The sequence below is a fragment of the Mirounga angustirostris genome, unplaced genomic scaffold (assembly GCF_029215605.1).
Source record: "Mirounga angustirostris isolate CCGP_5_RB_7025 unplaced genomic scaffold, mMirAng1.0.hap1 SCAF_2, whole genome shotgun sequence".
In the NCBI taxonomy this organism is placed as follows: Eukaryota; Metazoa; Chordata; class Mammalia; order Carnivora; family Phocidae; genus Mirounga; species Mirounga angustirostris.
Window position 1 is genome coordinate 43,889,847 of NW_026991710.1, and position 16,572 is coordinate 43,906,418.

The following is a 16,572-nucleotide window of genomic DNA, read 5'->3' on the forward strand; positions in this document are numbered from 1 at the left end:
GCTCCCTGCTCAGCAGAAGCCTGCTTCTCTCTCTCCCAGTCACCCTGCTTGTGTGTTCCCTCTCTCGCTGTCTCTCTCTCTCTCTGTCAATTAAATAAATAAATAAAATCTTTAAAAAAAAAAAAAAAGAGTTATGTCAGTAATAAGGTGAATCAGACTACAATGAGTTTAGAGAAAAGTGAATAATCAGGCGATTACAAACTACTCCTTTATGAACTTCAGAGGGAAGAAAGAACTTCAGAAGAAGTTCTAAGGGGACCAAGTATCAAGGGAAGTAACAAGTATATACACAGGCTGACGGAAAAGAAGATCCAGTGAAAAAGATGCTAAAGATATACAGCAGAAAAGATATACCATAAGAGAGAGGAGTTCCTCTTTGCCTATCAAAACAGTTATCATGCTAAATTTAAATTTCTTTTTAATTATAGGGCTCTCTCAAAGGATATCAATTGCTGGTAAGAACCATCTATATCTTCTTCAACACTGTATCTATAGCACTTAGCATAATATGTGGCACGCAGTAGATAAAAAATATCTCTAGTATATAACGTATGGACCTGAGAGTTAGAGCAATCTCCCTCTACTTCTAAATAACTGTTGAAGAATTGTTGAATATATGGAAAAAGGCACGCTCCACCTCCTCTCACCTTCTATAGGGGGACAGATCTGGATGTCAGAAAGAACTTATTTTGAGTAGATGCCTATCTTCTAGAATGGCTCATAAAAATCCATTCTTGACTGAGGGTGTGTGTGTGTGAGAGAGAGAGAGAGAGAGAGAGAGAGAAAGAGAGAGAGAGAGAGAGAAAGAGAGAGCGCCTTGTAATTTAAGAAAATTCAAGGGGTACCTGGGTAGCTCAGTCAGTTAAGAGTCTGACTCTTAATTTCAGTTCAGGTCATGATCTCAGGGTTGTGAGATCGAGCCCTGTGTCAGGCTCTGCACTCAGCAGGGAGTCTGCTTGAGGTTCTCTCTCTCTCGCTCTCTCCCTCTCTCTCCCTCCCTCTCGCCCCCACCCTGCACATGTGCATGCTGGCTCTCTCTCTCTAAAGTCAATAAATAAATCTTAAAAAAAGAAAAAAGAAATAAAGAAAATTCATGAAATTATTTTTACAAAAACTCCTTAGTACAATAATGCCAGTATTATTATTTCATAATGAATGGGGTCAAAATGATATTAAGAAAAACATGCTTCATATGAAGCTAGATTGTGTTATCTTTGAAAGTTAGTTAATATTTACTATGGTGATCTGTATTTGCTCTTAGGGTATTTGCTAGAAATTGAGTGAAGCTCTCTTCTGTGAAGAGAATGAACTGAAATCAGAACTCTTAATAACATAAGCCCATTGCCAGAACCAGAGCCTGCCCTTTCATCTTCGACACAGGCAAAGACTAAGGAGAGAAAAGCCTCCACCAACATACCACAAAAGTCTTAACACAAGAAAGGATCCAGGGCCTGGGACTTCTTTTGATTGAAAGGATTTAATTTCCGAGCACAGTGGATGGGTACACTAAAAACTAAAAGGGTCTTGAGGAGGCCCCTAAGGAGGAAGACTGGAGAGATATGGAAGAGAAAGTAAGACAGGGAAGGACATCCTATTCCCAAGACTGAAGCCTGTGAAGCTTATCCCTTTCCCCACACTGTATGATAAAATGGAAAGAGTTCATTAGTTAAAACTGTTTGTCTTTGATGATGGTGGTAGAGTAGGAGGACCCTAGGCTCACCTTATCCCCAAATACAACTTGATAACTAACAAATCATCCTAAATACCCCAGAAATCCACCTGAAGACTGGCAGAGCAAACTCTACAACTAAAGGGGGAGAAGAAGTCACACTGAAGAAGGTAGAAAAATGCAGAAAGGCAGTAAAAAAGATGGGCTGCTGCAGTGGGGAGGGAGCCCCAGTAGCAGAGACTGGCAAAAGACAGACTAGCACACAGGGGAGTCAAAGGGAAAACAAATCCCCATAGCAACTGGGCTTGGAAAGCAAGAGGGGCGAAATTTCATGAGTTCTGGCAATCAGCAGGGCTTAAAGCCTGGATTTCTAAAGATCAGCAGATTTGGCTCAGGGAGAGCCCAGGGTCATTGGGGAAGAGGCAGGGCAAACCTGTGGACACACAGTGTGGAAAGAGTGATCTGAAGAGCACCTGGGGCACAAAGTGGGGACGTTATTTGCTCATCTCAGAGTGTATCCCAGAGAGACCCCACCAGGAACAAAGGCGCTGGTAGGCACCATTTCCCTCTCCCACCCCTCAGCCTAAGCACACAGCCATCTGTGGGAACAAGCGCAGCCTCCACACTCACTATCTAACTTGCTGACACCAAGCCCCACCCTCCTGTGCTCCAGAAGAACCACCCTTCCCAGTCACATTTGTGTCAGTCCAAGGGTGATGGCCCCCCCGACCGCCCCAGAAAACCTGCCCAAACCCTTGTGCACACCACCTCTCCCAACCCAAGAGTCTTACAGGGCCTCAGTCCACTGGTGGTGGTGATGGGTCTCATTTCACAACAGGTGAAGAGAGCCTCTGCAGACAACGGGCCTGAAGGATAAAGTGGCCAGGACACAACAGCAGAGCACACACAGCACACATTAGAGATACTACTGGAAGCGCCAGGCTCTGGAGAAGAGGTGACACTACCCAGGAGGGCACTACAAAACCTCTTCTTCATAAGGCCATTACCCTCAAGAACAGGAGATGAAGCTGACTTTCCTAACACAAAGAAGCAGGCAGAGACTTAGATAAAATGAGAAGGCAGAGGAATTTGTCCCAAATGAAATAAAAGGACAAAGTCACAGACAGAGATCCAAGTAAAACAGATATAAATAACATGCCTGATAGAAAATTTTAAAGTAATGATCCTAAATACATTTACCGGACTTGAGAAAAGAGTGGAAGACATCAGCGAGACCCTCAACACAGAGATAAGGAATACACAGAAGAGATAAAGAGCTCAGTGAACAAAATGAGAAATACATCTATTGGAATGAACAGTAGAATGGAAGAAGCAGAAGAATGAATTAATAACCTACAAGACAGAGTAATGGGAATTAATCTAGCTGAAAAAAAGAGAGAAAAAAGAGTAACACAAAATGAGAATAGACTTAGGAAACTCAGTGACTCCATCAAACACAGTACCATTCATATTATAGGAGTCCCAGAAGAAGAGGAGAGAGAAAAGGGGGCAGAAAATTTATTTGAAGAGATAACAACTGAAAACTTCCCAAATCTGGGGAAGAAAACAGATATCCAGACCCAAGAGGCACAGAGAACCCCCAACAAAATAAAAAAAAGCAAATCCACACCAAGACACACTGTAATTAAAATGGCAAAATATAGTGATAAAGAAAAAAATTTAAAAGTAGCAAGATAAGACAGTTATATACAAGGGAAACCCCATTAGACTAGCGGGGGATTTTTCAACAGAAACTTTCCAAGCCAGAAGGGAGTGGGCATGATATATTCAAAGTACTGAATGGGAAAAATCTGCAGCCAAGAATACTCTAGCCAACAAGGCTATCATTCAGAACAGAAGGAGAGAGAAAGAATTTCCCAGACGGAAAAAAAAGGTTTTCCCAGACAAACGAAACTAAAGGAGTTCATGACCACTGAACCAGCCCTGCAGGAAATATTAAAGGGGATTCTTTGAGTGGAAAAGAGAGACCAAAAGTGACAGTGTGAAGAAAGAAAACACAAGAGCAATAAAAATGAATTATTTCTGTAAAATATCAGTCAAGGAACTTACAAAATAAGAGGATGTGAAATATGACACCATATACCTAAAACATGGGGAGGAGAGGTGTAAAGAATGGGTTCAAACTTAAGCAACCATCAACTTAATATAGACTACTATAAGCAGAAGATGTTATATACAAACCTAATGATAACCACAGATCAAAAACCACTACTAAATATGCAAAGAATAAAGAGAAATACATCCAAATATATCACTAATGAAAACCAGCAAACCATCAAAAAGACAAGAAAGGATCAGAGAAAATCTTCAGAAACAACCACAAAACAGGTAATAAAATGGCAATCAATACATATCCATCGATAATTACTTTGAATGTAAATGGACTAAATGATCCAATCAAAAGACAAAGAGTGACAGGATGGATAAAAAAACAAGACCCATCTATATGCTGATTATAAGAGACTCATTTTAGACTTAAAGACACCTGCAGATTGAAAGTGAGGGGATGGCGAAATATTTATCATGCAAACATATGTCAAAAAAGAGGCAAACCAAGAAAAAAAGACTCTTAACTATAGAGAACAAACTGACGGTTACTGGAGGGGAGGTAGGGGGGTTGGGGAGGGTGGGTGCTAAACACGTGATGGGCATTAAGAAGGGCACTTGTGATGACCACCGAGTGTTGTATGTAAGTGATGAGTAACTAAATTCTACACCTGAAACTAATATTGCACTATATGTTAACTAGCTGGAATTTAAATAAAAACTTGGAAGAAAAAAAAAGAAAGCCAGAATAGCAATACTTATATAAGACAAATCAGACTTTAAAACAAAGACAGGGGCAGCTTCCAAGATGGTGGAGGAGTAGGAAACCTTAATTTCATCTGGTCCCAGAAATTCAGCTAGATAGCTATCAAACCATTCTGAACACCTGCAAACTCAACTGGAGATCTAAGAAAAGAATAGCTACAACTCCAGGAATAGAAAAGCAACCACTTTCTGTAAAGTAGGAGGTGCAGAGAAGTGAATCTGAGGTGATATATGGGAAGACAGACCGCAGGGGGAGAGAGCCTCTGTCAGCCAGCTACCAGCAAGTGATAGAGCAGCGGAGCACAAAATCAGAACTTTTAGAAGTCTGCTCTGCTGAAGGACTTCGCTCAGGCGACTAACCAGAGGGTGGAACCCTTGCTGGGGCAGTGTGGTCTCAGGATCCTCAGGGGTCACAGGAAGACCGCAGGTGTCTGAGTGCAGCAGAGCTCCCAGGTATCAGAGCAGGGAAGCCAGCCGCAAAGACTGAGCCCAGGAGTGGGTTCTCCACTCAGGGCTGCCACAAACCATGATCCGGGGCACAGCTGGGCCCCTGCCAACAAATGGCAGAACTGTGGTGAGACCCCCCTCTTCCTCTCCCAGGAGGAGCGGTGCAGGAGCCTGCCACAGGAGTCTGCTGGGTTTGGAGACTCCAAATGGGGTCCTGTGCCAGAGACAGAAACAACTCGGCCACAGGCCAGGTGAGCACGGAGTGCAGCCAGCCAAAGACTAGGGAAACAGGAGTGATTGACTGCTTTTGTCTGAGGGCGCACTGAGAAGTGGGGTCCCGAGCTCTAGGCTCCAGGGAGAGATGAGGAGGCCGCCATTTTCATTCTCATCCCCTAAAGTTGCAGGGAAAGCCTTCAAGGAACAACAGCCACATAGAGCAAACCCGAGCACATTACTTAGCCTGGCCCCTGGCAAGGGCGGGGCAATTCGGCCTCCGGCAAAGACATTTGAGAGTCAATGCAACAGGTCCCTCCCCCGGAAGAACATCATCCAGCCAAGACCTAGTTTACCAATCAATGAGAACTGCACAACTCCAGCACAAGGGGAATACAGCACACAAAACTCATGGCTTTTTTCTCATGATTCTTTAGTCTTTCAACTTTAATTTTTTAAATTTTATTTTTCTTCTTCTTTAAAACTTTTCTTCTTTCCTTTTTCAACCAACTTATTTTATCAACCTTCTTTTAAAATCTTTTAATTTTCATTTTTACAGTCACATTCTAGCCTTTCATTGTATTTAACCTTATTTTTGTATATATAGAAGTTTTTCTTTCTTTAAAATCTTGGGATGCAGTTTCTTCTAATAGACCAAAATACACCCAAACTCGTGTATGGATCTATTCATTTGCCTGATCATATTCTCATTTTTCTTCTTCCTTTTTTTTTTTTTTTTTAATTTTCACCTTTACATTTACATTCTATCCTCTCAATGTAGTTTTATTTTTGTATATATAAGTTTCTCTTTCTTTACAATTTTGAGATGTGGTTTCCTCTAAAAAACTGACCAAAATACTCTCAGGAGATAGTATATTGCTCTCTTCTGTTCACCTGTTTATATTCTTTCCTTTTTTTTTTAATTGTTGTTGGTTTTTTTCTCTTTGTTTTTTCTTCTTTTTTAATTTCCATTTTTACAGTTACATTCTATCCATTCACTGTATTTAATTTTATTACTGTACACATACAAGTTTTTCTTTTGTTACAGTTTTGGGATCTAGTTTTCTAAGAAAACAGACCAAACTACACACAGAATCCAGCATATTGCTCTATTTGGCTCACCTGTCTGATTATATTCTCCACCCCACCCCCTCTGGTTTTGGGTCTCTTCTAATTTGTTTAGTGTATATTTCTCTGGGGTTGTTGTTGCCCTTTCAATATTTTGTTCTCTTGTTCATCAGTTCTCTGGACAGAATGACAAAACAGAAAAACTCACCTCAACAAAGAGAACAAGAGGCAGTACTGACTGCCAGGGACCTAATAAATATGGACATGAGTAAGATGTCAGAACTAGAGTTATTCAGAATAACGATTATAAAGAAACTAGCTAGGCTTGAGACACTAGAGAATCCCTTTCTGGAGAAATAAAAGAACTGAAATCTAGCCAAGTTAAAATCAAAAAGGCTATCACAAATGCAATAAAAAATGGAAGCTCTAACTGCTAGGATAAATGAGGCACAAAAGAGAATTAGTGATATAGAAGACCAAACAATGGAGAATAAAGAAGCTGAGAAAAAGAGATAAACTACTGGATCACAAGGGAAGAATTTGAGAGATAAGTGATAACATAAAGTGAAACAATATTAGAATAATTGGGATCCCAGAAGAAGAGGAGAGAGAGAGAGAGGCGCAGAAGGTATATTGGAGCAAATTATAGCAGAGAACTTCCATAATCTGAGGAAGGGAACAGGCATCATAATCCAGGAGGCACAGAGAATCACCTCAAAATCAATAAAAATAGGTCAACACCTGAAAGCAGCTTGGACAAAAGTCTGTAACCTACAAAGGTAGAAACATTAGATTGGCAGCAGACCTATCCACGGAGACCTGGCAGGCCAGAAAGTACAGGCATGATAAATTCGAGGTGCTAAATGAGAAAAATATGCAACCAAGAATACTTTATCCAGCTAGGATGTCATTCAAAATAGGAGAGATAAAAAGCTTCCAGGACAAATAGAAACTAAAAGAATTTGCAATCACTAAATCAACCCTGCAAGAAATATTGAAAGAGATCCTCTAAGAAAAGAAAGAGCCTAAAAGTAACACAGACCAGAAAGGAACACAGACAATATACAGTAACAGTCACCTTACAGGCAATACAATGGCACTAAATTCATCTTTCAATAGTTACCCCAATTGTAAATGGGCTAAATGCCCCAATCAAAAGACACAGGGTATCAGACTGGATAAAAAAGCAAGACCCGTGGATATGCTATCTGCAAGAGACTCATTTTAGACCCAAAGACACCTCCAGATTGAAAGTGAGGGGGTAGAAAACCATTTACCATGCTAATGGACACCAAAAGAAAGCTGGGGTGGCAATCCTTATATGAGACAAATTAGATTTTAAACCAAAGACTGTAATAAAAGATGAGAAAGGAGACTGTATCATACTTAAAGGGTCTATCCAACAAGAGCTAACAACTGTAAATATTCATGCCCTTAACATGGGAGCAGCCAATTACAGAAGCCAATTAATAACAAAATCAAAGAAACACATCAACAATAATACAATAATAGTAGGGGATTTTAACACCCCCCTCACTGAAATGGACAGATCATCTAAGCAAAAGATCAACAAGGAAACAAGGGCTTTGAATGACACACACACTGGACCAGATGGACTTCACCGATATATTCAGAGCATTCCATCCTAAAGCAACAGAATACACATTCTTCTCGAGTGCACATGGAACATTCTCTAGAATCGATCATATCCTGGGTCACAAATCAGGTCTCCACCAGAACCAAAAGACTGAGATCATTCCCTGTACATTTTCGGACCACAGTGCTTTGAAACTGGAACTCAACCACAAGAGGAAAGTTGGAAAGAACTCAAATACTTGGAGGCTAACAACCATCCTACTAAAGAATGAATGGGTCAACCAGGAAATTTAAAAAGAATTTTAAAAAATTCATGGAAACAAATGAAAATGAAAACCCAACTGTTTGAAATCTTTGGGATGCAGCAAAGACAGTCCTAAGAGGAAAGTATATAGCAATACAAGCCTTTCTCAAGAAACAAGAAAGGTCTCAAATACACAACCCAGGGGCACCTGGGTGGCTCAGTCATTAAGTGTCTGCCTTCGGTTCAGGTCATGATCCCAGGGTCCTGGGATCCAGCCCCACACATCAGGCTCCCTGCTCCACAGGAAGCCTGCTTGTGTTCCCTCTCTCGCTGTGTCTCTGTCAAATAAATAAATAAAATCTTAAAAAAAAAAAAAAATACACAACCCAACCCTACACCTAAAGGAGCTGGAGAAAGAACAGCAAATAATGCGTAAACACAGCAGGAGGAGAGAAATAATAAAGATTGAGCAGAAATCAATGAAACAGAAACCAAAAGAACAGTAGAACAGACCAACGAAACTAGGAGCTGGTTCTGTGAAAGAATTAATAAGACTGATAAACCCCTGGCCAGACTTACCCAAAAGAAAAGAGTAAGGACCCAAAGAAACCATGAATGAAAGAGAAGAGATTACAACAAACACCGAGGAAATACAAACAATTATAAGAACATATCATGAGCAACTATATGCCAACAAATCAGACAATCTGGAAGAAATGGATGCATTCCCAGAGATGTATAAACTACCAAAACTGAAACAGAAAGAAACAGAAAACCTGAACGGACCCATAACCAGCAAGGAAATCAAAGCAGTAATCAAAAATCTCCCCAACACACGAGAGTCCAGGGCTGGATGGCTTCCCAGAGGAACTCTACCAAACATTTAAAGAAGAATTAATACCTATTCTGAAGATGTTTCAAAAAATCAAAATGGAAGAAGGAAAACTTCCAAACTCTTTCTATGAGGCCAGCATTACCTTGATCCCAAAACCAACAAAGACCCCACCAAAAGGGAGAATTACAGACCAATATCCCCGATGAACATGGATGCCAAAAATCTCACCAAGATACTAGGCAATAGGATCCAATAGTACATTAAAAGGATTATTCACCACCACCAAGTGGGATTTATTCCTGAGCTGCAAGGTTGGTTCAACATCTGCAAATCAATCAATGTGATACACCACATTAATAAAAGAAAGGACAAGAACCATATGATCCTCTCAATAGATGCAGAAAAAGCATTGGACAAAGTACTGCATCCTTTCTTGATTAAAACTCTTCACAGTGTAGGGACAGAGGCAACATACTTCAATATCATAAAAGCCATATGCAAAAGCCCACAGCGAATATCATTCTCAATGGGGAAAAACTGAGCGCTTTTCCCTTAAGGTCAGGAACACGGCACGGATGTCCACTCTCACCACTGTTGTTCAGCATAGTACTAGAAATCCTAGCCTCAGCAATCAGACAACAACAATGCCTTTTATTCAGAAATAAAAGGCATCTGAAATTGGCAAAGAAGTCAAACTCTCACTCTTCACAGATGACATGATACTCTGTGGAAAACCCAAAAGACTCCACCCCAAAATTGCCAGAACTCATACAGGAATTCAGCAAAGTGGCAGGATATAAAATCGATGCTCGGAAATCAGTTGCATCTCTATACACCAAAAGTGAGACTGAAGAAAGAGAATTTAAGGAGTCAATCCCATTTACAATTGCACCAAAACCCATAAGATACCTGGGAATAAACCTAGAATATCCAATGGGAAACAGTCTCTTCAACAAATGCTGTTGGAAAAACTGGACAACAACATGCAAAAGAATGAAACCAGACCATTTTCTTACACCATACCCAAAAATAAATTTGAAATGGATTAAAGACCCAAATATGAGACCTGAAACCACAAAAACCCTAGAAGAGAGCATAGGTAGCAACTTCTCTGACATCAGCAATAGCAACTTTTTCTAGATAGGTCCCCTGAGGCAAGAGAAACAAAAGCAAAAATAAACTATTGTCACAGACACACACGCAGAAATACACAATGAAATATTACTCAGCCATAAAAAAGAATGAAATCTTGCCATTTGCAACAACATGGATGGAGCTGCAGAGTATAATGCTAAGTGAAGTAAGTCAGTCAAAGACAAATACCATATGATTTCACTGACATGTGGTATTTAAGAAACAAAACAAATGAGCAAAGGAGAAAAAATGAGACAGACCAAGAAACAGACTCTTGAGAACAAACTGATGGTTACCAGAGGAGAGGTGGGTAGGGGGATGGGTTAAACAGGTGACAGCGACTAAGGAGTACACTTGTGATGAGTAATAGGTGATGTATGCAATTCCTGAATCACTATATTGTACACCTGAAACTAATACAACACTATATGTTAACTAACTGGAATTAAAATAAAAACTTAAAATGGAAGTTCTAGAGAAAGGGACAGTACCTTTTTATGGATCTGTATCTAAGATAAGGCTGACAGGGCACTAGCCCTTCCCTTGTAAATTACTGGAGAGAGTGGCCAGCTGCCAAGGGGAATGAGCTACATACTAGGAAATTACTTCACACAGATAAAACTTTGTAGAAAGATCTGATGAGGATAAATCGTCCTGATTTCCCTGACTACTCTCAAGCTACCCCCTTCTCTCCCAAGGATAAAAAGGAATATTCCAACAAAGATAAAAGGGAGCCAGACAGGTGGCAGTGGAGGAAAGGTGAGAAAGAGCCAACACATAAATTGTAAGTTTCCCAGTTCTTTCATTAATTAGCTACCTGACCTTGGACAAGCTGCAACTTCTCTGGGCCTCATCCATAAAATGAGCTGAATGATTTAATACCTTCTACTATCAGCTCTAATATTCCAAGATAGAACCTATATTTAAAATTCTGCTGAAAATGGTATCAGGACTGCCTATCCGTAATCTGATCAACACAAGTGGCCAACAGTAATACAACTAGGTTAGTTGGATCAAGGTTGTAATATATACACACATTTATACATATCCTCCTCCTATCTTGTACATATCTTGGCATATTAATGTTAGAATATATATAATATATAGCAGCTAATATATAGTAGTAGATATATTGTATATGTAGTTAATATATAGAATATATAATAGTTGTTAATATTCATTAAAATGCAAAAATGTCCTCAACATATTAATAAATAAATAAATGTAACACTTTTTAGGAATGTAATCTTAAAAGCTGTAAGGATAATAAGACAATTTATATTTCCAAAATTTTTAATATGTTCAAGTTTTCTCTGTTGCATATTACAATGTTCTAATCCCTAGATTTATTTATTTTTTATAGTTATCTATGTATGTACTACCTGTGTCTTGACAAATAGTAAAAAAAAAAAAAATTTGGAGACAATCCTTCTCTGTTTAGCCTATTAGTGAATTTACCTTCATTAAGGTATTAAGAAATAAGTGAAGATATTATACAAATCTGTGAATTTATAAGAAATTTTTCACACCAATAAAGCAGAGCGGGTAGTTTATGATTAACATGTAAGATCTTATTAAACCACTGCACTGAGATTATAATCATAAAATATAAATTAAGGAGTGATTAAATGAGCTATTTCCTTTCTCCGTTTAGACAGTAGTTTATGTGTACTCTTTCATAAATACATTACTTATATCTAACAAGATAATTTTTGACGTCAATGAGTTTAGTGATGAGTAGATGATCAGAAGGCTATTATAGACCACTCTTTTATGAACTTTAGAAGTAATAAAATAATTTTGTTATAGAAGAACACTTACCTTTTAGAGGAAAAAACCTTAAAATCAGAAACTATTATTTGGTTTATAACTAAAGCGTCCACTAATTTAAAGAGCTAATTGCTGGTTTTTAAGCTAAAAGGTCTGTTCTTTGGCTAGCTTTCACTAGTTTCATGAGTGGCAGTGTGCACAGAGGCGCAGGCCATGGAAATCAGAGGCTGCAGGGAATCCTAGCTGAGCTACTTACTCTGTTACTTTGGGTAACATAATCCCTTTGTTCCTCGATTTCCTCATCCAAGGAAAGTAAGAAAGGGATACTAACAGAATCTACTTCATAAGATTATTGTGAGCATTCACTGAGTTAATATGTGAAAAGCGCTCAGTTATTTTTCAGATTTTAAGCACAGCTATAAATACATATATAGTCCAGCGAATTTTCATATGGTAACATTTCTGCTGAATATGTATTTAATCATCCAGCAATTAACTGTTCCATCTAAAGTATCAACAGAAAAATAACTCGTTAATTTGCAAAATACTTTATGTTGCTTTAGACTTTAGTTGATATACAAAGACACTTGCTATATGGTCATTACACATACATACATGACACAGATAAATGCTTACAGTCTAAAATAATATATCCAAACAAACAGGGTAAGAGATGTAAATTATTTAACAACCTCTAACATCCCTACCTCGACTGCTTTCCTCAGCTCTATGTCTGCTTTGTTAAGTGTTTATTTTTCTTATCCTTAACTATTACTGCCAACGTATACCACCTCTGTTTCCTAAGTTTTTCTGGAAATTTGATACTGATCTGTGTATTTTGTGTACAGAGATGATACCTATATTATTCTACAAAGGAAACGATTAAAAAGTAGAAAAGTAAAATTGATAGATATGAGTGACTCAAAATTTTTGTGAATTTTATAATTGACTGTATGAAGTATTAAGGGTTTTCAATTATAAGCAAGTATGTTCTGAATTGTTTTCAAAAATAATTTTGTTACAGAACATTTCCTTTTAAAAGTTTCTACTTGAATTAAGAAGGGTTGCCTTTTGATGTATATTTCAATGGTTTAGTATTTTCAAAATACTTCATTTATTATCATTTTATATTTGTGGGTTTAGGTGAATTTCAATTTGTTAAAAAAGATCCTTGGGGAGCACCATGGTGGCTCAATCTGCCTTCGGCTCAGGTCATGATCCCAGGATCCTGGGTTCGAGCCCCACATCGGGCTCCCTGCTCTGCGGGAAGCCTGCTTCTCTCCCTCTCCCACTCCCCCTGCTTGTGTTCCCTCTCTTGCTGTCTCTCTCTCTCTCTCTAATAAATAAATAAATAAAAATCTTTAAAGATTTATTTTTAAGTAATCTCTACACCTAACATGGGGCTCGAACTCATGACCCTGAGATCAAGAGTCGCATGCTTTACTGACTGAGCCAGCCAGGTGCCCCTCATAAATAATATTTAACATGTGATGAATAAAATACATTATTCTTCATTTGAATGTTGTTAGTGGCCTCAGGTAAAGAACTTGATAGCTATAGGTTTCTGACCTTTATTAAGCCTCTCGAAAATCATATAATACTAAAAAATATGAAAATTTAACATTACCTTACCGTATAGTACTATTTACTTATAATAATTTTAATTGAAGATATAGTTTATTGATTTACAATGAATCAAGACTTTTCAATATTAAATTAATATTGTTAAAACCATACTAAAATTCGTCACCTCAACGATATCTTTTTCAAGGAAAATAAAACTTTTCAAAAATCAAATGCAGACATACCTCTAACATTAATTGTGTAAATTCTTCATTACTAAGGAATGTAGGTTTCCAGTCCTGTCGAATTTCACTGGCATCTGACTGTGCAGTGATTTCTGTAAAGATTATTTGACACATTAGTGGCATACTCCAAACACAGGGTAGGGGTAAGGGGTGGTACCAAAGTCCAACAAGTTGCCTTCTCTCCTCCCTATTTAAGATGAGAACCACAGGCAATAACATTCATTGGTTTAGGTAGGTATCAGGAGGCGCAGGCTTGGGTATGATGAAATACATGGACTAATGTGGCAAGTTATCTCCTTGGATTTCGTCTCTTGGAAATAACCAGTCTCTGGTTTTTCTTTGGGGAGCTTTGACAGCCTGTACTGCTGAAAGCCTGAGACTGCTTCCTGCTTGACATAATGACCAAATAAGAACCAGAACAAGCATATTAGTATCAAGCATTAGAAAGAAATTCTTTCTTCTCATCCTTCTCTTGACATTCAAATGGTGGAATGTAGCTAGCGCAGTCGTAAGGACATGACTCTGGAGGAAAGGAGCCAAGGAGGTCAGTCAGTCAGTCTGCTTTTAACTAAGACGACTTTAGGGTTGCCTAGTACCAGGCAGAAAGATGCCTTCCAATCTGAGGTGCTCTATTCTGAACTAATCAAGGAGACTAAAATTTGGGGAAAAACTTTAAAGTAATAATCCCAGAGTGATTTTGCTTAGTGTCCTCCTGAATGTTTTCTTAGTGGTAGGGAACTGGTCAAAAATCTGGAAATCCCTGGCTTGGTGCACACATTTTAACAAAATTATTAGTTTATTTTGCAACATTTTTCTAATGGATTTAGTTACGAGAAAGCTATTTATAAATGATGAAACATGAACTATTAGGTAATAAATATTTTTTCCATTTTTAAATGTAGACATATTCAACCAAGCAAAATAAAAATCTATAACATAGATTTTACTTTACAAAATATATTCTACTTTGCAGTGAAAAGTAGGGACTAATAAGCTGTTTTGGATTTTGTATTACCAGATATGTAAACACAGGATATTAAATTGTCACCCAACATTTGGCATATTGGAAATGCCTGTACTACAATATGATGAGTAACCAAGAAGTCTAGCTACTAATTCTGTGGAATACAGTCATGCTTTTCAAATTCACACCAATTATATACACTGAGAAAAAGAATTTAAATCCACAAGCAAATCCATCAAGTTTAGTTACACAGGCTTAGAGTACTAATAAAAGTATTTAAAAACTCCCTTTCAATTTAAGGTAAATTTTTCTTTTGTGAGAATTATATACCCAATTTTGAAAACAAAACAAAACAAAACAAAACAACTGACCTACTTAAATGCCAGAATTAATCCTCTATTATCAGGGGCAAATGCATTCATACGATTTCATTTCATCCAGCAATCATTTATTGAACTGCAGTGTCTGAGGGGATTGAGTGTGCTAACAAGGGACACTAAGGTTAGTGAGAATACTATTTGCAGAGGTAAAATGTAATGATACTGATGACAATAAAAATGAAGACAAGTGATTTTGACACATTTACAGAAGAATCAACAGAATTTGGCAACTGTGATACAGTACTAAGAAAGGTGAAAAAAATCTGAAAGTCTTTTCAGGCTTGAGTCCTAGGGCCTGAAAGGGTACTGTTGTAAAAATGTAAAAAGGAAGTTGAGAGAAAGAGGTGACTTAACAAAATGAAAATGAATTCACAGTTTCAGATGCACAGAGTTTGAGCACATGCAAAAGAAAGATCTAGAAGTTATCTGGAAACAAAAGACTGACAAATTTGCATCTAAAAATACAGATATGGTAGTTTAATAGAGAGGCAATAGTTGAAGCTATGGAATGAGATAACCAAGGAAAAGAGTCTAGAGAAAGCAAAAGCACAAAAGATATCTGGGGGGAAAAAAAGAAAGAGTTCAGTTAGGAATGGGAGGTGAAAGAAGAAGTGCAGTATAACACAGGCCAAGGGGGGAAAAAAGCCAGTGGCGGATGGATTAAGATTTCCAGTGCAGGGGCACCTGGGTGGCTCAATGGGTTAAGCATCAGACTCCTGATTTCAGCTCAGGTCATGATCTCAGGATCCTAGGATCGAGCCCCGAATCTGGCTCCACGCTAAGCACGGAGCTTGCTTGGGGATTCTCTCTCTCCCTCTGTGCCTCCCCCCGCATTCACACACTCTCTCTCTGTAATAAATAAATAAATCCTTTAAAAAAAGATTTCCAGTGCATTAGGTATAAGAAAAAGCTATTGCTATTGTTTGATTGGCAGCAGAACAGGTGGGGCTGCTGGCATTTGTGAAATTAACAAAAATAATTTCAAAGAGGTGGTGGAGCATAAACCAGCCTGGTAATGCATGACTCAGTAAGCCCTGGAGGAGTGAATAAAAGTACTAGTTACAAATTCTCCTTCGGAGAAGTTTTGCGGTTTCATTTGCATCTGGAAAAGGAAAGGTCCTTCTACACGTTTTTCATCTATTATCTCTGTTACCAAAATACTCAATGTTCTTTAAATTGTTCATGACTCATTTAGTCAAAATGATTTTCTTCGATTAATAATCACTTTATTTTAGGGCGCCTGGGTGGCTCAGTTGGTTAAGCGTCTGCCTTCGGCTCAGGTCATGATCTCAGGGTCCTGGGATCGAGTCCCGCATCGGGTTCCCTGCTCAGTGCAGAGCCTGCTTCTCCCTCTCCCTCTGCCACTCCCTCTGCTTGTGCTCTTCTGTCTATCTCTCTGTCAAATAAATAAATAAAATCTTTAAAAAAAAAAAATCACTTTATTTTATAAAGTGTTTATTTCCTAGACATACACTGAAATCATCTTTTAAAATGGCATACAAGGCCCTCATGATGCGGTTCTTGCCTTTCTTTGAAATATACCCATAAGTTTCCAACTCCAACTATGCTCCAAATACACTGAACCCTCCCTGCTTTTCTGCTTTTGCACACA

General features: G+C 38.4%; 1 protein-coding gene across 17 annotated transcripts in view; it reads right to left on the bottom strand.

Moving 5' to 3' along the window:
* CLOCK (clock circadian regulator) overlaps positions 1-16,572 on the bottom strand; it is a 152,333-nt gene that overhangs the window by 61,356 nt on the left and 74,405 nt on the right. For all 17 annotated transcript variants that reach the window (XM_064584503.1, XM_064584500.1, XM_045881121.3 and 14 more), the window contains one exon: positions 13,617-13,708. In XM_064584503.1, coding sequence (XP_064440573.1) covers positions 13,617-13,708 — 92 coding nt within the window. The remainder of the gene's footprint in view (positions 1-13,616; positions 13,709-16,572) is intronic.